Source organism: Trachymyrmex septentrionalis, unplaced genomic scaffold, assembly GCF_001594115.1.
Source record: "Trachymyrmex septentrionalis isolate Tsep2-gDNA-1 unplaced genomic scaffold, Tsep1.0 scaffold52, whole genome shotgun sequence".
Taxonomy (NCBI): domain Eukaryota; kingdom Metazoa; phylum Arthropoda; class Insecta; order Hymenoptera; family Formicidae; genus Trachymyrmex; species Trachymyrmex septentrionalis.
In genome coordinates, this window is record NW_017305694.1 from 1,639,358 (window position 1) to 1,663,256 (window position 23,899).

The window sequence follows — 23,899 nt, forward strand, 5'->3', positions numbered from 1 at the left end:
TGGTTCAAAAGACGATTAGATGGCTGTTAAAAGATTTATTCTCGCGTGCAACAAAACAATATCTGACCGTCGTATTAATAAATGTTGAGATATTATCAGATTTTTCTACGCTATTGAATGCGAAAGATTTTGACAATATTATTAATGCTTTAGATGGTCTAAATAATATCTGCGATGTTGCAGAGAAAGTAGGAGAAAGAGAAAAACTTGTCACTATAATGAAAAAAGTTGAAATATTAGATAAACTGAAAGTTCTTCAATATCATAGATATGAAATAATTTATGAAAAATCTATGGTTATACTTAGCTCGTGGTTTTCTTAACGAGTTTATATACTTATTTTATTTTTCGAGAACTATTAAAAGTTCTTATTTCTTTTCATAAACATTTTATCTAAATAAGCACAATATGTTATAAATGGAATCATAATTTTTAATGACTTCATTAAATTAAATAATAAAACTAATTACGTGTTATTAATGTAATAAACTATATTAAAATGTAATAAACAGACTGTTTTTAAAATATTGAAAAATTTCTCCTGAATTTAAAGAGATTTTTGATTGAATTTAATAGATTTAATAATGGACTGATTAACAAATTTAATTTCTTGATAAATTTATTTTTGAATTCGAACTGAAAGATATATGTATTATACTTAAGACTATTATACTTAAAGGATCAATCAATATGAGACTTGATTATTATTTTGTAATACATGATAATAACTACTTATAAAAAGAATTAGAAATCAACCAATCAAGTTATAGAAAAATTGCGTGACAAAAAATACTCGCTATAAAGTATTTACATTTAATTAAATATAAATATAATTATACGCAGTGTCTCAGTAATTCTATCACAAGGCATCTTCATTACAGTTAGTGATACGCAAATGCCTAAGGAATAAATTGTTCGAAGGAATATATGAAGGTAACATTGTGATGGGAATCAATTTTTTTCTCAATGTCATATTTTTAGTTATTTCTAGGTCATTTATTTTTTAAATAGGACTACATATTTCTATCATTATAGCGTAATAACTGAAGTTGAGACAAATCCAACTTATAATATACAATGACCTTCATATGACCTTAAGTACGAAAAATTCAAAAATTTTGAGAATGGATGCAAATAATGAAATAAGTACAACAGAAAAGAAAGTTTATTGTAATAAGAGAAGAGAAATAAAAAATAACATCCGTTCACTTTGTGCAATGCATTAAATATTTTATATGCAAATAGATGAATAGGAAGAGGAAGTCTTACTTCTTTGCACCACGTTGTTCCTGATATTAATTCGCTAGATTTTTTTCATTAATTTCACGGGAACGGAGATATTGCAACAGAGTTACTGAGACCCTGCATATAAAATATGCGCTTATATGTTTTCTTTTTTTTTATGATCTGTCCATATGTATAAAAAAAATAATAAAAAGAATAATTAAAGAATGACTAAAAAAGTAACTTTCACCTTTTTAAAATATGATCACATTATATAACATTTTACAGGATGGGCAAAGGATGAGTTCCGAACCGGTGAAATATCTCGAAAGTAAAATATTTTTGGAAAAATAATTCAGACAAAAGGTTTTAAAAAAGATCTATTTATTGATCATATATTTGACCTTGGATGGCAAGTCAGGTTACCAACATCCTATTTTTGATTCTAGGATTAATAACTGATGTCAAAAGTTTTTCAAAATATATAATAACGATGTAAAGACTCTTAAATGTAAACGTAAATAAACAAACAAATACACGGCGAAAGAAGAGTCAGTAGAGTAGTTTTCAAAATATTACAATGAAGTTTATTTTCATTAAGTATTTTTCGAGTTATAAGAATTAAAAGTTACAGTACGCCATCATTAGTATTATTCAAAGTCATCTAACCGATGACTAAAACCGTTTGAATGTAATTGTTCAGGGTCATGCTCTGGATAACATTTGTTAAGATCAAGGCTTGATCAAGATTGGAGGTTATTTTTTTTTATTTTCATTATTGCACTAAAAATTCATTTTTATGTAAAAATAAAAATAAGAGGAACAATCTTCATTGACCTTGATCATGACAAGTGTTATCCTAGTCATGATTTTGAACAACATTTAAGAGATTTTAGTCATCGTTCAAACGCTTTGGGTAATGTTAATGCGACGGTACTGTATATTTCAAGCTTTATAACTCGAAAGTACTTAATGAAAAAAACAGTTTATGTTTGAAACATTTTCCTGTATCTATAATATCATAGTTTGCGAAAAATTTTAATGAGTTATTTCAAATGGGACACCTTGTATATATTAAGACAGTCATTGTAAAAATAGATATGATCAGCGATTTATGTCCGAAATAAAGAGTTTATTATATTGTACGATAATAATAGCGAGTTCCTATTTGTCCGGTTATTGACATTAACTGATTTTCGGGATCTAGAAACATCGATAAACTCTAGAATAAGACTTAGGCACAGCTCGGCGCAGATGCTTCCATGCTCATTAGACATCTTTAAACGACTGCATAGTTTTGACTTTTATTCGGTTACTACTTTTATCGATAATTGTAAAAAATAACATTTTTTTTTATTTTTGACAATAGTAGTAGGTTACTTGAATTCTTTGATAAAGAAGAACGAATAACATAGATATATGTGGTAAAATCTGCAGTTTAACTAGGTAACTACAAATTATACTAATTATATTAATTAGTAAAAATATTTTTAAAATGAATTTATTTATTCAGATATTATATAAATGACATATTAATTTGTTTTAAACTTCCATGTAAATAAATATTCAATGGCTACATTTTGCATGTAATCATTATATATATGATAAATTTTACATTAGCAACATTTAATACGATCACGTTTTCATACGCTGGCATCATAATAAATTCGAATTTTCTTCTCATAAACAAATGTAAATTTTATAAATTTCGATTAAGTTAATTAAGGACACACTCTATCACAGAATCAGTTGCATAGTTTATTTTTCTGTCAATATATATTCTGATTGTTATTATATTATGAATATATTTTAATTTTCTAAGATGCTCATGAGCATCAAATGTTATTGAAATGCTTGTCAGTATAATTTATGATGTTACAATCCCATATTCCGTACATGATTGTGTTTCAAGACTGAAAATAATTTCGGTACGCAATTGCAAGATCGGATATGTATATAAATTCACATTATTATTAATTAAGTACTGACTGTGTGTGTGTGTGTATGTGTGTGTGTGTGTGTGTGTGTGTGTGTGCGTGCGTGCGTGCGTGCGTGCGTGCGTGCGTGCGTGCGTGCGTGCGTGCGTGCGTGCGTGTGTGCGTGCGTGTGTGTGTGTGTGTGTGTGTGTGTGTGTATGTAAGGATGAGGCATCTAAAACAGATCATAGATAACTCACTTTGAATAATTCACTTTTTAATAATAGAAAGAAAAGTTTCAAACAACAAAAACTTGGATTCGAGGACGTATTTTGGTCATGTATTTTTTTCTAGATGGAGACGCCAAAAAGGCGTATAAGTGAATTCCACTTTTTTAAATGGAATTGTATGTGATTTTTTTCTACATAATATGATCCCTCTAACTATTCTACATTTAAAAGGATCAAGGTAGACATATGACAGAACTAATAGTTTACGAGATATTTTATACTTCGCTGTGTCACACAATTGACATAAAATGTTAAATAACTCGTAAATTGTTTATTTTTGATAATTGTATCTTAATATTTTTATGAACATAATGAGATAAATCAATTGATAAAAAAAAAAACACAAAAAAATATATATTAAAAATGAGTTTTTTTTTAAATAAAACTTTATGTATTTTTGTTCACATAAAGTGCGGGGACACTTTATATATTTATATTTCATATACATATAAAATCTACTACATATAAATATTTTAATATTTAATTTTTTAATACTTTATAAATATTTTATTTGGTCTCGCGCCATGTCTCAGCATTGAGATGCTACTATATGTTTCCAGATAAAAATAATGGATATTTTGTGAATAAACTTAGCTTGTGCAAGTGTATAAAAATGTATTTACAGTTTAATATCGTATTATGTATATAATAAAAGATTATTATATGCAATAAATGAAATTATAAAATGTTTACTTTCTCATTTTTATTTCTTAAAGAGATTTTACATATATTTAACATATATTTTAAACTTTAGACTGCATTCCGATAGTCACTGTCAGTATTGAAAATCTGTAAATCTGTAAATATTACATATACATATACTATGGAGAGAGAGAGAGAGAGAAATTTCCAGTATTAGAAATGAATTTTAAAATACATTTTTATATAATTCATTATTAAAGTTTGTAAACAATGTTTAACTTAAATTCGGTAATTGTTGAGTTTAGCTCCCTCACGTGCAATATAATGGATGGTAAAATTAGACTCATTAAACATGTTTTTGAATAAAATGACCAAATCTGGTAAAAACAAGCGTCACTCTTTTCCGCGAACTGAAATATTAAATCGTTAATGTTGATTATTCGGGTTAGGAAACTCATCATACTAATGAACAGCGACATGAGCTTATGAATAGTAGATTTATATGCGTTTTGTCCAAAACTTATAATTTTTAGAAAACAAGAGAAAAAGAAACTACGCACTTTACAAAAAATAACAATATGTCAACCAGTAGGATATGAAATATTAAACAAAATTGCTTAACAATTGCTAAAAATGTTAAACAACTGCATTTTGTTTGTTTTTAATTATATTTATAAAATGATGCAATTAAAATTACATGATCCATTTCGAAATGTCTATGTTTTTTCAGCATGTAAATTAACAATAAAGAAATGCTTTCTGAACATCTCAGAGAACTTGTAATGTAATTAAGTTATTCAACACTGAACATTCCGCCATCCTTAACCTAAAAAATGAAATTTTGGACAAAACGCATAATGAAAGTCTGCTCTTCATACGCTGTTTAAGTAAATTTGATATGAATTTCGAAATATCTCAAGATATGATACAAAATAAGCACATTTGGCTGAATTTATTTTTAAAAGAGGAGATTTAATATTAATGAATTATAGAATTTTTATATATAAAAATAATTAATAAATTATATCTTGCAACATCAATAAATTCCTAATAAAAAATATATATTCTCTTCTTTTAATTTAACAAAAACAAATTTTCTTATATAATTTAAATTATAGCAGATTTGTTATTCAAAATGTATGTTTACGTATTCTCTGAGTTAATTAATTTTTAAAAACAAAAATTTTTGTATATAACTCAAATTATGACAGAAACTTTGAATAATGAAACTTTGGATAATGAATAATTACTTTTTAATATTAGATTTTTAATATAATAAATAATATAATTATTTATTAAAATTTTTATTAATACGTTGATTGTCGATTGACAATTAATCGCGTTTGTTTTTGACGCCCTAACATCGATGTTTGTCTGATATTAAATGTATTATGATTGAAGTTTTTCTGAGAATCGAGGACGCTGATCGATTTGATACAATGCCCAGTGAAAATAAATAAAATTACATGTACCTGTTTTAATTTCTTACTCAACAATATAATCGTAATATAATATGTCTTATCGATAACAACATGTTAACAACATATTAAATCGATCAGCATTCTCGATTTTCAGAAAAACTTTAACCATAATATGATTAATATCAGACAGACAGACACCGACGTTATGGCGTCAAAAATAGAATTAGTTATTTATATCCGAAATAAAGAGTTTAGTATATGACGCGATAATAACAACGAGTTCGAACTTTAGTCATTGACATTAAGATAAACAAGTAACAAGGACATACGTAGGGAATCTGCAGCTTGATCAGGTAATTATTACACTGGCTAATTAGATAGATTAAAGACACGCTGGAAATTAATTTATTTATATAGATATTATATAAATAAAACTTTAGTTCATTTATATATATTTGTTAGATATCTTTAGAAATAATTATATATTTGTTATTGAAAGTAAATTTGAACATAAGAACGTTTAATATAAATACGTTTTCGTATTATATGTTGGTTGTATTATAATATAATTCGAGATTTCTTCACATAATAAAATGTAAATTTTGATTAAGTTAATTATAGACGCATTCTACCAGATTCGGATGTTATTCTCATTATACTCTAAATTATTTCTCATTGTACTCTAATCTATCATTATCATTATGAGTATATTTCTAATTTGAATCTTTTTTTTAAATATCTATGCAGTAAATCTACAAAATCTTCGAGACAATGTCTTCTCAAGAGGATGACAGCAACAAACACATGACAAAATTTGAATATGATAAGATTGCATTTGCTGCAGACTATGGCGTAAGCGTATATTAAATTATTTTCTAATTTATATAGAACTTAGATCTATAAATCAAAAATTTATACAGCCAACATTTTTATTTCAGTTCTCTATATATTTTATATATTTTAGATTCAACTTTATACGTAAATATATTCTTCTAAGTATATCTTCTTCTTCGTTATTGTATATAATTCGTGTTAAGATATTTCAATTATTTGATAGGATATATACTACTAGATGTGTATGAAATATTTTACACGTACTTGATATATGTACATATTTTTTAGAAGAACCGAATGGAAAATAATGCAGTGCGGTTATGTAAAGCCATAAAAAATAATCGATTATTTAGACGTAATCTTGATATGGAGCAAGAACTAATAGATTCTGCTCTTTCACTCACTTCCGATCTTTCTGTAGATAAAATTGTGAATTACATAAACTCGTCAGATGAAACATTACAATTACTGGGAATCCAAGCTTACGCGAAATTAAAACAACAAAAAAATCCTTTTATAAGTGATACGATAGAAGATGATATATTATCATGCTGTATTAAGCTCTTAGACAGTGACATGTATGTACACGAAAATCGAAAATATGATTTATCAAATTAAGTAAATTGTTTGTTTATGTATGAATTATTTATAAATAAGATATAATTTCTTTAATTCTATTTAGTATTTCCTTGCAATTTCAAATAGCATCTTTATTAGCTATCATAGCTTCGGATACATTCAAACAAATGCATGTTATAACATGTGAAGCAATATTAAAATTAGTCAATCTACTTAAGTCATCGCCTATTGTTGCGGAACAAGCAGTGCGTGCCTTAGGAAATATAATTGAAGATAAACCATGTGCACGTGACTTTGTTCTTAAATGTAATGCTCTACCTCTTTTGGCAGATTTAATTAAATCTGATACTTCAGTAAGTGATATGTTATAATACCTCTTAATTATATTACTCTTGATTATCTCACTTGCTTTTAGTATCACTTATTATCAGTATGACTCCGAAAGAGAAGCTACGAACCGTCTCAATTTCTATGAAACTTGGCGAACATATTGAGTGTTCCTTCCTAATATAATATTATTCATCAAGAAATAAAAATATAAATTAAAAAGGATATTTATTATCTTGAAAATAATTTATTGTCTGCGCCTAAAAGAGGATAATATTATAATATATATCGGGAAAGAACACTCAACGTGCTCGCCAAGTTTTTTAGACATTAGTGTGTTTAGTGTGACAAAATATTTTTAAAATCATGTACATTCGATAATAGTTGATACTAGCAATGAATGATTTTTATAATATTATACTTCTATTTTTATTGCAAAAAAGTGGAGATAATCGAACTATATCCGTTGATTTAAAACATTTAGGTAGTAATATTTTTTTGTAACACTTTTTTAATTACTTAATTAAATTATAACTAATTTCAAAAAATAATACTTAATGGGGAGAGAGTGTTTGAAAGAGAAAATTATATATTATACAAAACATGTGTAACTAGCATTGAAAACAAACTGAGGGGGAGGTGGGAAAGTCGCTTCGCGTGAAAAGTCATTACGTAAGCAAGGAAAGGTATAGAATAATTTTTAATATTATATATAGCAAAAATAAGATGTTACTTTTCAAACTTTTTTTTATTAACAACTTTTTAACGAAAGATAAGCGACATCTAAAACTTGGAAGTCACTCAGGATCATGATCTTGACAACATATGTCAGGGTCATTTGGGGGATGCTTCTCTAATGTAAATTTTTACCATTTTTTTATTTATTAGATCAGTTATATACATGGAGTATACATTTATATTGGAATGAAATATTCCTTGAGTTTTTAACTTATTGTTGTTTTTGAATTTAGTTTTGTTCTTTATTTGTTAGCAGTTAGCATCTGAATTAATAATATTTGTGTTGAGTAATTGCAAGCGCTTATGATTTTATTGCACTATCTCTTCTAAAAAAAAAAATGTATATAAACAGGTAATAATAATGTATTTTTCCTAGGAAATTTCCTAGGAAATTACAACATATTTTTATCAAAGTGTTTTGAAAAATAACGATGATAACGATGTTTGTAAGTTTTTTTAACATAAATGTTAGCAAGACAAGTTCAGCTTTTACGTCAAGTAGAATTTTAAAACTGCGTTTCTTCTAATAAGTAGACAACATTTCAATATTTCTGATTTTGATAAAATATGCAGGTGATATTTATGGACGACATTTCATGGCTTTTATCTAATTTATGTCAAAGGAATATACCTCTAAGTGTTACATTGATTAGACCTGTTCTACCAGTATTTCATTGCCTATTTAATATTAAAAATCAATACATAATTTGTAAGATATTCGCGTTTTATCATTTATTTTATACATTATATAATTTATTCTAATTTTTAAATATTTATAATATCCCTGTTTGTTATAGCCGACATCTGCCGGACACTCTCTTATCTTACTGATGGATCTAACAATAATGTACAAGCAATAATGGAAACTGTAGGCATTCTACCGAAACTTTTAGAGTATCTGACGGTGAGAAAAGAATCTATCGTTATTCCAGCACTGCGTACAGTAGGAAATATAGTGACAATTGGTGATGATGCACAAAAGAATGCTGTAATCTCCGCAGGAGCATTGTCGCGTCTTGGTGACGTATTACGATATTATTTGTGTATCAATGAGAAAGATATTATAGAGGAAGCTTTTTGGGCAATTTTTAAAATGGTTGACAATACAGACCGAATTCAAAGTGTAATAAATGCTGATCTGTTACCACTACTGATAGAAGGACTTCAGTTTGTAAGTATGTTTCTTATATTCTGTTCTTGTGCATACACGAGAAAATACACAAGCCACAAATTTGTTTTAAATATTTTGATAAAGAATATATCATTATATAATATATATTGTAGATATATATTGTAGATAAATATATCCATAATTTTATTTCAGGGAAGTGCACGAAAAATAGCCACCTGGACTGTAATTACCTTGATAACTGGAGGAACTATTCAACATTTGAATCAATTAGTGCAAGCTGGCGTATTGCAAGCTTTTTGTAATTTACTTGAATCACATGATTATGTAGATATTATTAATGCCTTAATTGGTATGGCTGAAATCTTGCATGCAGCAGAGAAAATAGGGCAAGCAGAAAAATTTGTCATTATGATAAAAAAATTTGGAGGATTAGATAAAATAGAAGATCTTCAATATCATAATAATGAACGAGTTTATGCAGAATCTTTGGCTATAATCAACGCATACTTTCTTCAAAGGGTTCGTACATTTATTCAATGTTCATAAATAAAAAAATAATTTATGTAGAAAACTTTATTTTTATCGTAGAAAATTTTACGTTTTTCTAAGTAAGCAAAATATATTATAAATAAAATTATAATTTTATCTGTATTATATTGTATTAATCATATTATTAATTTAATAATATTCATATTCCCCGTCCAACATAAATGAAAAGTTACATTTTAAGGATATCTGTTTCATATATTTAAGATTTAACTTTATGTGCATTGGGAAAAAATATAGTCAATTTTATTAAATATTAGTTGAATACTGCAAACTAATTATTAAATATAAAGATATATTTATTTAGTACAAGAACCAACAATTTGATTGAATAATAATTTTTTTTATTTAATAAATATTTATTTATTGTAAGTTTAATTGGCATATAATATTGAACTAAATATTTATTAAAACTTATTTTTTTTTTTCAGTGTGTAAACAGCTTGCATGCTTTTTAATTGTGTATATATATATAATTTTTATTAAAATAATTCAATATTGGGAATGTTACTACATAAAGTTATTCGTTACCGTTACTAATTTTCAAAAATAGCAATATTTCTTTTCGTTATTTTTTTCTAGTGTTAAAATAAGATACATATTAGGTTTAGAAATTAAATACATTATTTAATAATTAATTCATATTAATTAATATAATAAATATTAATTAATATGAATTAACTATTGATTAAATTTGTAAAAATTAATATTAAAACTAAAAAATTTAATTTAATCTATATACCAAGGTTTTCTTTATATTAAACTTATATTTAATGCGTCTTTATGATAATTATATAAATATTTTTATTTTTTAATGTATATTATATATTTTTGATCTATATGTATAATACGCTTACTTTTAGGAAATTAAATAATTGTAATTTTGTTAAAAATTTTTTAACATTATTTTTAAATATTAAATGTTGTTATTAAGAGTGCATTTCAATATCCACTGTCAATACTGAACATTTATAGTTTATGATATGTATATACTACAGATTTTCAGTATTGACAATAACTATCAGAATGCAGCTTAAGATAATTGTCGATATTTACATTTTTATTATTAAATATTTCTAGTCAATGAAAAATAATGCGATCTATTAAATAGTTACACAGATAAAAAGGGACTAAATAACGATAAAATAATAGTTGAATTCATTATCGTTATTATAAAAATGTAACAATGTTATGATTATCGTTACAGATACAAAAAAGTAACGATTGTTACCCAAAAAAGTAACGTAATTGATAACGCGTTACTTCTTAATCTTTTATTTTAATTATTTAATTCAGATCGCTACAAGTAGATGCAAAACATTTTACATATTTTATGTTTACATATTTCTTAGGAGGCACGAATCAACGAAGACGCATCAGAGTTATGTAAAGCCAAAGAAGATAATCGATTGTTAAATTGCAATCTTGATACAAAGCAAGCATTACCAAATTTATTAAACATAAATTTTGAACATATATTAACTTCCCGTCTTTCTGTAGAAGAAATTGTAAATTACATACACTCGTCAAACGAAACATTACAATTAGTAGCAATTCAGAATTACAAAACCTTAATGCGTGATAGAAAACGTGACAGAATACGTAATAGAATATGTATTTCTACGGATGATATAATAGAACATGATATAGTATCACGTAGTATTGAACTCTTAGATACCTGTCATAAGTATGTATTTAAAAACTGAAAAAATTATTTGTCGATTTAAGAAAATGGTTTCTTCATATATTTATGAATAAGATATTATTTCTTTATTTTTATTCAGTCTTCGCTTGCAATTTGAAATAATGTATGTACTAACTGGCATGAGTTTGGGTTCATTCAAACAAAAGCAGAGTATTATAAAACATGGAATAATACCAAAATTAGTGAAGCTATGTAAGTCTACAGTGCCTTTTGTTACAAGAAAAGCAGTGTATATTTTAGGAAATATAACGAAAGATATACCTTATGCACGTGATATTGCTCTTAATCATGCTGCTCTACCCCTTTTGATTAAATTTATTAATTCTAATACCTCAGTAAGTAACATTGTACACTGAGAAAAAATAATCTAAATTTAAATAAATATTTATTTGAATACTGCTAACTAAACATTTATTTACAATAAATAAATATTTACTTAATGAAAAAAAGTGATTGTTAAATCAAATTAATGTTTTTTGTACTAAATAAATATATTTTTATATATGTTTAATAAATATTTAGTTGGTACTATTCAAATAAAATATTTATTGAAATTTAAGACATATTTTTTTCTCAATGTATTTAATAACATTCTTTAATAACATTCTTACTTGTTTTCGTATTTGATACTCAGAATCAACATTTTTGTCTATTTGTCTAGAGAGTGAACAAACGCTATTTGCAAACCGGAAAGCAATTAATGTACCTAGTGTGATAAAAACATGTTTTTAAATCAATTGCACTTAATAATAATTAATTGTTGTACAAGTAATGAGTGAATTTTTAATGTTTTTTATATTTGTATCTTTATTACAAGAAAGTGAAGATAATTAAATTATGTCTGATTGATTTAAAAATAGAATAGTATAATATTCATAACATCCTTACTTAATTAAATTATAACTTAATAGATATGATATAATTAAATTGTAGCTTAATTATATATTATAATTTAAGAAATAGAACCTTAAGAGTGTTTTAAAAGAGCAATTATATTTAATATTAAAAATATATAACTATTCATGTGTGACAAACTTATTAGTAAAACGTATTTTATTAATGATTGTAGAATGTAAATAATAATTATTCATCAAAGATATTTTACAGTTATTATAAATAGCTTTTTATATTTCACAATTATTAAAAATATAATATTGATAACCAAAAATCTCAAATATACAATATATTCATTCGAGAGAAATTAAATTAGTTGTGATTAAAATTTAAAAGTATGTATTTTTTATAAATACTTTTTTTCTATCTCTTTATAATATTTGTTTTATTTAATAATACAGTTTGAGATTATAGCTTTTTATTTTGAATTTGTTATTTGAGATATGTCCAAATAAAATATTTTTTCTTGAATTTTTCTTTTTTTCTTCTTTGTTTGTTAGCATCTGATCTTAGTAATATTTACATTTATCTAATATAAACGACTAAGAATAATGTATATTTTTGGAAATGTTACATGTTTTTATGAAATTACTTTGAAATTAAACAATGCTAATAATGTTTGCAAGCGCTTGCTTTTAATACAAAAATTAGCAATATACACTTAATTTTTATGTTAAATAAATTTTAAATCTATGTTTCTTTTAAAAAGTAAATATTATTTTTTAATATTTTCTGATACTTATAAAATATGCAGATAACATTCATGCGCAATATCGTAAGGACTATGCTTCATTTATGTACAAAGGATCCACCTTTATCTCTTGAATGGATTAGACCTATTCTACCAATATTTAGTTACCTATTTACTATTCGAAATCAAAGCATAATCTGTAAGATATACACGTTTTATTTTATATTTATATATTATGTAATTTGTTGTAACTTTGAGATGCTATAACGCTGTTTGTTCCAGCCAATACCTGCTGGATGCTCGCTCACCTTACTGAGGAATGCGATGATAACATAGATGCATTATTGGAAACTGGCATTCTACCGCAAGTTTTACGGTGTCTGATGTTACAGGCAAGAAATATACTTGTTCCAGCATTGCGCACAGTTGCACATATAGTAGAATCAGGTGATATTTATAAAACAAGTGTTGTAATTTCCGCTGGAGGTTTGTCGTATCTTTGTACCTTGTTGCAAAATTGTCTCGTCAACGACAATATTGTAGCGGAAATTGTTTCGGTAATCTATAAAATGATTAATACCGAAGAACAAATCCAATGTGTGATAGATGCTGGTTTATTACCACCACTGATAAAAATACTTAAACTTGTAAGTTCGTTTATACACGAAAAAATCTGCCGAACATCTGCTTTAAATATTTCAATAAAGTATTTTGTAAATAAATTCATTTTTTAATACATTTTTCATTTTTTAATTTATTTTTTTTGTAGGGAACAGAAGATGCACAACATATAGTTGCATGGATGATAACGGACATAATAGGGATAGGATCAATTGAACATTTGGACGAATTAGTAAATGCCGGCTTGTTATCAGCTTTTTGTAATTTGTTGGAAGTAAAGAATTATAATAATGTTGTTAATACCTTCGATTGTCTAACTGAAATCTTGTGTGCTGCAGAAAAAGCAAAACAAACAGAAAAATTTATTACTATGTTTAAAAAAACTGGAATAATAGATGAAATAGAAACTATTCAATATCATCACGATGATCAAATTTATAAAGCATATTCAACTACATGTGTTCTTTTAAAAGAGTTTGTATCTCTAAATATAATTTTCTAAATCGAAAATAGAGCTTTTAGAAAAATTCTGTTTTTTTTCATAGATGATTATATAGATTTTATATAAATAAGCAAAAAATATATCATAAATAAAACAATCTTTTTATCTGTATTCGACTGATATTTTAATCGTATCATTATTTTAATAAAATAAATAAAAAATGTTTTTTTCAGGATAAAAAACTTGATTAAAGAGGAATCTGATAGGCAGAAAGAATTTCATATGACAAATGAATTGACAAATTCATTTTCTGAATAGAAACATCTTTGAATTCTCTGTCGGATTGAAAGATCTAGCTATCTATTGAAAGATCTATAGCTAAATAATTTGTCAATATAATTTCCAATTTATACATGACAATATGAATTAGAACATTTATCAGCCAGTAAATTTTAGCAATACTAGCATGACAAAAATTTTTTTTTTTAGCAATCGATGTCAATTTTGAACAATAATCTTATTCTTCAGTGTATTATAAGAATAAGTTCGTATTAAATAGAATAGTTTTAATGTATGTTAAATTGAAAACATATTCAAGATGATATACCCAAATAACAAGGTGTCGTCTATTTGACATCATTAATTCATCATTCTTAGGACTAATTTGACGAATCAAACATTTAAAATGATGGATTTGTCATAGTTACATAATGTTATAAACTGACATCATGAAATACGTCATTATTATTTTAATGTTGTTAACATAAATAAATGACGTTATTAATTGATCCCTATAATAATTTTATTATAGTGATCAATTTATAATGTTATTATGGTGATTAATTGATTACTATAATAACGTTATTAATAGTCATAATATAACTAGTACGTCGATAGGTCAGCTATTCGTCGTACTAAGCTAATAAGAGTATGACGTTGTAAATACGTCGTAGGATGGATAAATAAATGAATTCATTAATTTATAAAAAGATGATGTTATTACATCTTAAATAGGTAATGACTTCAATAATCTATAGCATGACTAATTATTGACATCAAAATGATGACATCTTTCAAAATTGTGTCTTTAATCTAGGTTTTAATGGACTAAATAAATAATTTTCCAATTCTTTAAGCAATAAAACATGATCTTATCTATTTCTTATTTTAAGAATTTTTTCTAAAAATTTATAAAAAATGTTCTTAATATATTCTATGAAGTTCTTTTCCATATAATATCCTCAAAACGTGTTTCGAGTATTTCGCAGAAGAGTTGATCATATATGTTTTAAACATGTTTCAAACTATATTTTGTATTTGTATTTTGTATTTCAAAACGAAGATTGAAAGTATTTTGTATTTTAAATATTAACATTGAAAATCAGTTTTATTATTTAAATTGCAAAATACAAAATCTTTTTATGTGCAACGTTGAAATATCAGCTTATTTCTATTTTTTTTTCTTTTTTTACTTTTTTAATATACTAAGCTGAGAGAGAGAGAGAGAGAGAGAGAGAGAGAGAGAGAGAGAGAGAGAGAGAGTGCATTATTTTTAAGTATTAAGGAGACATAAACAATATTTCAAAATAATAATTAGAAAAAATTACAAATAACTCTAGAGTGGTTCAAAAATAATAAAAAAAAATTAGAAACAGTTTACTATCTGGATCAAATAAATGCAAATAAAATGTGTTTTTGACACTATATAAATAGTTCGGAAAATTTTGGGACCTGAAATTTTTGGGAAAATCATAATTTTACAGAACATGTACAGAGCGTTCAGCGCAACAGTCTGCACGATTTTTCAAACAATTAAAAAAAAGATTGAAGAGTGAGTATTTATTTGTTTTATATAGGCTACAACATGCAATATCGCATATCCGAGAAGACAATTTTTTCGAGTCAGATATCCGATCGAATTCCAAATGTCTTCTAAAAAAAAAAAAATGTAAATAAAAAAAGCTTATAGAGAAAAAGATTGTAATTTTGCAACAAAATGTATAAGACATTATAGCATCATAAATGCCTAGCAAACGAGAATGGATAAAAATGGATTGAAGTTTTTTTCTATCCTAGTGCGCGTATTTTAAATAGCGAATATTTTTTTGGATTCAATTGGATGCAATTGGATTGAAAAACTGCATTTCCTATTCAAAATTTTGAATTGAACAGTATTCACAATGCACCGAAAAAGCTAATATTGCATAGAGATATGCTCCATGCAATTCCTATAAATGAATAAAAATGCATTCAGGATTGAAAAGCATTCATTTTAACATCCGTGACTCAATATTTCTGAATTCATTTCAATTCTCGTTTGCTGGGTGGGAATATTTATTTCTAGAACATTTGTAGATGATAAGAAAAAAATCAACAATTTAATGATATATCAAAGATATCTACTAATAATATCCGGCTATCCGGTCGAATAGTAAAAAAGTGCCGTATAATACCGGATACCGAATACTTTCCGGATATCCGGTGAATCCCTACTTGGAGTATTATTTTGAGATTTTTACGAATACATTTCACGAATATATTTAGCGTCAGCTGGCATTTTCGAATCGATATCGACCGCGATAAGTGCTTGGGATTGACCGGTGGAACGAGCGATGCTCTTGTTGACCGACAGATAATTCTTGGCGGAGCAAAGATTCGCGGGCGCTCGCGCGACGACATGAGGCCGCGAGGCGAGGCGCGGCGCGGCGCGGCAGTCGGACAGTCGTGTCGGGACCACCGTGCGATGTGGATGTCGTCTCGCATTTCGCGTGTCAACATCTCGCGGTTTCGATCGGCGCCGAACCTACGTGCCAGTGACACTTGGCGGCTTGCTGTCCGCGGGCAGGCATGCAGGAGCGACGCTGAGAGAGATAGATACATATCCAATACATCTAGTAAACACGGTACTCGCGTGGCGCGCGATCGATCCACCGATTGCCGATCGTCGCCGTCTGTAAGTCGCCGTTGATTTTTCCTCGCGCAGATCGGATCGGATACACGCACGGCGCACACTTGTCCGAGTTTTACGTTACTAGAGGAAGAGGAAGAAGTTGGAGCTTCCGCGATCGACCGGTTGTCGGCCCGCCCACCGCGGGGAAGAGCCGCGGACCTCGGCGCGGACGTCGGGAGACGGAAGTGCCACCGGTGTTTTCGCCTCCCGCACGTACGAGAGTACCTAAGGGCAAACGAACTCTGACGATTACCTGCGGCGACTCGGCGCGTTTCGCAATATTCCAGAGGAGCGATCTCGATATTCTCGATTCATCGGCAACGCGCGGAGCTGGGCGAGCAGCCGGGAATCGTCACCATCACCACCGTCGCCGCCGCCGCCGCCGTCGTCGCCGCGAGGAAGTGAGTAAACACTTTTTGCATCGCCTTTTTTCTTCTCCGCATTCTCGTCATTCGCAGCTGACGCGCGTTCCACGGTGCGCAAGGTGCCAGACTCCTCTCTGCTGCAATTTCGATTTTTCGCGATATATCGCGCCTTCCTTTTGTCTCTCCTTCTCCGCGGGCGGAAGTGGAAAGGAAAGAAAAAAAAAAAAGGAAATCTCAAATGTCTCTCTCACGGTGACGTTTGTAATTGCCCGCGTAAAAATACTCCTCGCGGATAATTTCTGAGCGAACGAGGTCCGTAGGCGCTTTATTAAAGCTCCTCGGCGATACGATACGGAACGCACGACGCTAACGCCGCGCCGTCGTTCGTCGTTCTCTACGGTTTGGAGTCTACGCGGTCGGCTGTTAAGTCGAGCGGTGCCTTTCGATTATCGGTAATGAGATGCGTGCCGGCGCTTTCATTGGCCACGGCGACCGCACGCCCGGCCGTCATCGGCTCGCTAATGACGCGTCCGACACCCGGCGTTCGCGAACGAGCGAGGAGCGAGCGAGCAGGCGACAAGAATGTGTCGAACATCGGATCGCATCTTCGCTCTATGCCACATCGCGTGAGACGCGATCGATGTCTCTTTCTATCGGTGTAATTTAATTTTAATCTCGATTTCATTTCTTTTATCGTTTTCTGATTCTTAGATCCAGTTCCATCAATGTAAGATTAACTTTAATCTTGGTTCGATTGCTTATCTTTCTCTAATTGTTAAAATCGGAAAAAGATGAAGATTAAGTTGGTTTGAAATTAAAGTTAATCTACATTGGTAGAAGTAGGTATTAGAGATTGAAAATTGAGCCATATTCTTTTTTAAGATTATACATTGTACTATCTGTCACCCACACATTAATTGCAAGATCAATCTTATTGGGAAAAAAAGATTCTTTTAACATCATATAAGAATTTATTTTACTGATTGTATTTCCTGCAATGTTTTAACTCGCAATTCTCTTATTTATATACCTATATATTTTACCTATAAAATTTTGAAAATAGTTTATAAAAGATGAACAGTATTATATTTCTGTAAAGCAAATTTTCTATAATATAATAATTAAAATCAGCGTTTAATAATAAAGGAGTTTCAGCCCAATTCTATCAATGTGGATTTACTTTAATCTTGGTTCAATTTATTCTTCTTCTTTTTATAAAACTTAGAACTAGAAAAAGATGAAGAAAATAAATTGAATCGGGATTAAACTTAATTTACAATTGTGGTAGAAACGAGCATAAGTCACTGTTTATCTTTTTCTAATCAGGAAAAGATAAACAGTGACTTAAACCGAATTAGAAAAAGATAAAGTTAAACCGTAATTAATCTTACATTGATAGAATCAAGCCTTAGAATTAGAAAAGGATAAAACATGGGGGATATTAGAGTTAATTCCGGTGGCTTTTTTGTCTTTATTATAGAGCTGCTGATTTACTTCAAAGGCTTCGACATTCAAACTTCGAAGCTTTGACATCATCTCCGAAGATCGAAGTTTCGAATTTTCGAAACATCGAAGAATCAAAAGTTATACAATTATTAATTTAATAGTTAATAAATAACAAAAATACAAGGACTCTTCGTATATAAAATAAATAACAACAAATGAAATAAGAGTCAATTAAAGGCATAAATTAAAAGTACAATCTGGTGGCCGAAACTTGTAATTTTATATGTTTATTTTTCCGTTATTATTTCTTAGTATACATCTTTTCTTCCTTTTTTTATCTTTTCTTTACTTTTAATTTATGCCTTTAATTATATGTCTTTTTAAAGGAATGCGCTGACTCTTACTTCGCCCTTCATTTATTGTTATTTATTTAATAGTTAATAGTAACGAATATATTTTTATAAAAAGTATACAAATATATGTATATTATAAATATATTTTTTCTATTCATACAAATATTTTTTTCGAATATCTTTGAAAGAGATATTTGAGATGAATAGAAAAAAATGAAAATATATTCATAATATACATATATTCGAATTTTCGAAAATTGTGAAAAATAATAACCTTACTCGAACTTCTTGAAATTCTTATTGAAGTTTTTATGACACCCGAACTTCTTCTTGAAGTTTTTATGATACCTGCGATTTTAGAGGTTTGAATATATTATTAATTTTCAGATTATTTTTCCTTACTTTTTGATAGCTGTAAATAATTCTGACTAGGATAAAAAGTAAGTTAAATAGAAATTAAAGTAATCTACATTGATAAAAGTGAACATGATTCTCAATTATATTATTATCGGAATCGGATGATTTTCCTTGTTCCATCTTCCGTGTCCGTTTTTCTCCCTTTCTCTCTATGCTTTTTTTTTATCTTTAAGCCTCTCATCGAAATCGTTTCCTCTCTGCTCTTCCGCGAGAAGAAACGCTGACGTGTGTGCACTCAAAGTAAGGCAGAAAAGGTACAAAACCGAGATGGTTCATCTTTCATCTCAAAGCAGGTCGGGACATAAGTGATCGACTCGGCAACTTGGTCTTTCATATTTGGTATTTAAATTTCACTTTCAAATTCTTGGCAATGAGACGAGCGGCGCGTCTCGTGTCAATATTTTCACACCTGACATCGGAGAAAGTATATATACATGTGTATTAATTTTCACGCGAGCGTTTTAGAGTGTACAGGATCTAGCTCGGAAATGCAAGTCTCAGCGAAAATAATAACGAATTTGATCACTCGCATTACGCTGAATTAAGGCAGACTAAAGGCTATCATGCAATTAGCAGCTTAAGTTAAATGTAAAAGCATATAAATATTTTAAAAGATTAAATGCCCAATAATGACATGGTCACGCTATTTAACATAAAGACATTAATATAAGTACAGTATCGTTTTATTAAAAGTTGATTATACAATATTATATCATTGCATTTAGATACTTTATAAAGCAGTCTTTAATGTATATTAATTCAGTGTAGTGTACGAAAAGAAATTTACTGAAAAATCTAAAATTTTTAGATATATATAGATCTAAAAATAATTTTGTTTGGACCATTAAAATAATTGTACGACACTGGTTATATACAATGATCTTTAGAACTAATTATTAGAATGTTAAAACTTTTATTAGCTTTGCCATTAAAACTTAAATATTCTACATAATTATTTTGATGGTCCAAATAAAGTTATATTGAGATCTAGCTATATTTTGAAAACAATTTACTTTATTATTTATTATTCTTTTGAGGACAGCTTATTATTTATTTTAGTTTGTTATTTATTTAAAAAAATATTCTTTCCGCATGCGAGCGATTTAATTCACTATAAAAAAGAACAATACTGAAATATTGTTTACACATAGTAGGATAAATTTCTCAAGTTAAAGAATTGCGATAAACAGGAAAAGAGAAGAGAGGAAAGAGAGTGGTATTTAAAGTGCGCATTTCCGTCGTTTATACGTAGTATTTTCGACATTTATTATCACGTACGTGATTTCTTAGACCCGTCGAATTCGACACGTACGTGAAATCTTCGCGTGCGAGTGCAGTAAAAAAAAACATTTGCAGTTTGCATTCATCATCGGGCGCTCAGTTGTGGGTTCGGTTGCTATAATAGCTCCTTGCTAAGTTTTCCTGATAACGCGTCAATGAAAACTGGAGCATTGGGGCGGTCACGTTTAATGCTGAATGCGAAAGGAATCGCGTATGAGATTGATTTTTTTCATCCCCTTTACCATATTCGAATTTTTGAAAAAAAAAAAAGAAGTAGAAGCGTAAAAACAAAAAACAAAAGCTTACCAACTGGAATGGCATTTTTTAGAAATGCATTTATTAAATATAAATAAATCGAGGCGATGTCCTCGATCGAGTTGTCTCGATTTTAATTTGTACTTTTTATCTCGTATCGTTCTTACTAAAATAGTACAAAACTAAATAACGTAATCAAATCGAAATAAATAAAAAACAAGAGAAAATAAGAGACAGGCAGCCGGGAATTTGCGCGATTAAAATTACGGAGTATGATATAAGACTTCAATATATTTACAACATTACATTATGTGTACGTAGTTCGACTTTTAGCAATTAGTTAATACGCAATAAATTTATACATTTAAGTTCCAATGAAAATCATGATAATATTTCTCATGAGGCAATCAACTTTTCTCTTATGAAGAGTCAGAGTAAAATAGTAAAATATGTAAAATGTACGAAAAAATCCTAACTTAATCGCCCTTTTATTCGATTCATACGTTTCAGTGAGATGTGAAATCTTGCTGCTAATTTCCAGCACGTATATCCCACCAATTACCAAATGTCCTCGCAATTAGTGTTAAATCAGTTGACTTTAACAGAGATAATGCCGTTCTTCGTGGGTGACACGGTTCTTATTTTCGATATCGTATCACATACAAAATATCGATGCGCCTTAATAACACTATTCTTGCATAACGGTGCATGGCTTGGTGCGGTTAATCAACGTTTCGAAAGACGTAACAGTATCTTTCTCGAGAAAAGTGATACTCGCTATATCCCGCGAGATAATGATGAACATAATGAGATAGAAGACTGCCAGCGTCTCGGAAGCAGATCCACTGCGATTTTCTTTTATGTATTGTATTTTTAACGATAAAATTTTTCTTGGACGAGAAAGTGTCACTCCGAGTGACACGAAATTGCGCTTATCTTTCTTTTGAAAGAAGTGCCAACCTTATTTTCCAGGGGTCTTCGAATATCGATTGCACGTATCCGGGGACAGTGGCTTCTTATCACGCCGGGAATTCTCCGTAAAACGGATATAATACTTCGTTGGCCGACTGGAGTGGGTCAAACGTGCTTGGCGAATCCACAAGGGTTAATGACATCGCGCGCGAATTGCTTCCTTCTTTGCATGTCCGGTTTGAGATAAGAGTATATTGAGTGATGTTTTGTATGTTTCAGTCGAACACCCGACGAAATCGCAGCGAAATCAATTAAATAGGTAGTATTGCGTCGTATCGTACGATAAAAAGAATAGTCCTCTCGTTTGCTCCGTAACGTAAAAGATTAATTGAATTTAATTACGTTGTGCCGGGTGTTGCATTCGTGTGCAATGCATCTCATATATAATATTTTAAACGTTATACTGAGAAAAAAGATTTTCACATGTATGACTATAATAAAATAATTATGATTAGCAGCTCCATTTTTATACCTATTACTGTTATAATGTGTTAGCAATAATAAATATGTTTGTAGTTCTATATGTCAAGACAAATATATGATTATTCCCGAAAAACATAATTATATAAATATAATTATTATTACTATGACGTAGCAATAATAACTATAAAAATGGAGCTTTTAACCATAATTATTTTACCGTGCGATTTATAGTCACAAATACTAACAACTTTTTTTTTAATGTAAGAAGATGCAAATTAATCTTAAAGAAATATGGTAGTTTCAATGTAATGTTTCACGACTCAACATCGAATACGTAACTTCATTTACGTCATGCATTAACAAGGATAGGACGTCCGCGAAAGGTGGTACGGAGGATATGATATATACATGAAAGACGGACAATTTTTCTGCATTTTGTCAGTCGGGGAATATTTTTAGCGCGACACACATTCGTGCGGTATGACTTCAAGGCTGCGTTGAGATTCAAAGATGATATTTTCAAATGGAAAGGACATCGCACTGTATAAATAAATATACCTCGTCTAACAAAGTTTAAAATTAGATTTTTCAGTACAATGCGCTTTGACATTTTTTTCTTACTGGCTTTCATTTTTTTAATCGGGCAGCGTCTCCAGTTGTTTACTCAAGGCGTATATGATCTCAAAAATAATCTTGAAAGAGGCAAAAAAGTGAAAGGAACTTCTTTTTCCAACGAACGCGTACTATTCTCGTCGATATGCATAATGCATCCGGATGCATAACGCAACGGATCGCGATTGACGATATTTACGTCTTGAGGTCGATATTGGACGAATTATTTACGCGATAAAATTATATTTATATTAGGCGCAGTACAGTTAATTGTGTCGATCTCTTTGAAAGTCACGGCGGAGATACGATCCTCCCAGCGAGGATGAAACTCTGCCGGATCTTGTCTGATTGTAACGTACACCTTTCCTGTGTGAGAATGCTCTTACGTAATTCATGATGAACGCTTGCTATTCTCTTGCATGAAATTAGACACCGCGCAAGGCTTTTGGGAACACTCCGGCGGGAACAATCCGAGGTCAAGGTATGTCGTAGGCCGTAATGCGTCAGATTGAACCTCAGTCCCGGTTGACGCATTGCATACTGACGACCCTGGAATGCAAGTCTGTTTGCACCTGGTACGGTGGCGTAAGTTACATCTTTTCAGGAAAGCAAAACGAATTGACAGCAAGTGTATCATTCGTTAAGAAATTGGTGCCGGTTGAAATTAAGCCGGTAAGAGATATTTACACTGAGAAAAATAGTCTGGTTGGATTAAATAATAATTCTGATGGAAAATGAACGAATCAGAAGTTTCTGGTTAAATATTTGAAATAACTACAATTCTGATTGATATAATTATTCTGGTAAAAATAAGAATTCTAGT

The 23,899-nt window shown here is 29.2% G+C and overlaps 4 protein-coding genes across 9 annotated transcripts in view; all 4 read left to right on the forward strand.

Moving 5' to 3' along the window:
* Window positions 1-323, forward strand: part of LOC108751828 — a 9,503-nt gene extending 9,180 nt beyond the window's left edge. The window contains 1 exon segment of the mRNA XM_018492255.1: window positions 20-323. Within this exon segment, the coding sequence (XP_018347757.1) occupies window positions 20-323 (304 nt within the window).
* A 5,941-nt stretch (window positions 324-6,264) lies between these two features.
* On the forward strand, window positions 6,265-9,653 carry LOC108751798 (importin subunit alpha-5-like). Its single transcript, XM_018492206.1, is given in 7 exon segments — window positions 6,265-6,345; window positions 6,616-6,905; window positions 7,010-7,259; window positions 8,545-8,680; window positions 8,769-9,142; window positions 9,296-9,624; window positions 9,626-9,653. Coding segments are annotated over 7 exon segments (1,488 nt in total).
* Window positions 9,654-13,032: 3,379 nt separating this feature from the next.
* Window positions 13,033-14,320, forward strand: LOC108751799 (importin subunit alpha-8-like). Its single transcript, XM_018492207.1, has 4 exons — window positions 13,033-13,138; window positions 13,222-13,586; window positions 13,709-14,034; window positions 14,236-14,320. The coding sequence occupies exons 1-4, from the start codon at window positions 13,033-13,035 to the stop codon at window positions 14,318-14,320; spliced, it is 882 nt and encodes a 293-aa protein (XP_018347709.1).
* A 2,422-nt stretch (window positions 14,321-16,742) lies between these two features.
* LOC108751846 (inositol 1,4,5-trisphosphate receptor) overlaps window positions 16,743-23,899 on the forward strand; it is a 50,935-nt gene continuing 43,778 nt past the window's right edge. For all 6 annotated transcript variants that reach the window (XM_018492298.1, XM_018492301.1, XM_018492300.1 and 3 more), the window contains exon 1: window positions 16,743-17,353. The gene's annotated coding sequence lies outside the window, so the exon portion shown is untranslated. The remainder of the gene's footprint in view (window positions 17,354-23,899) is intronic.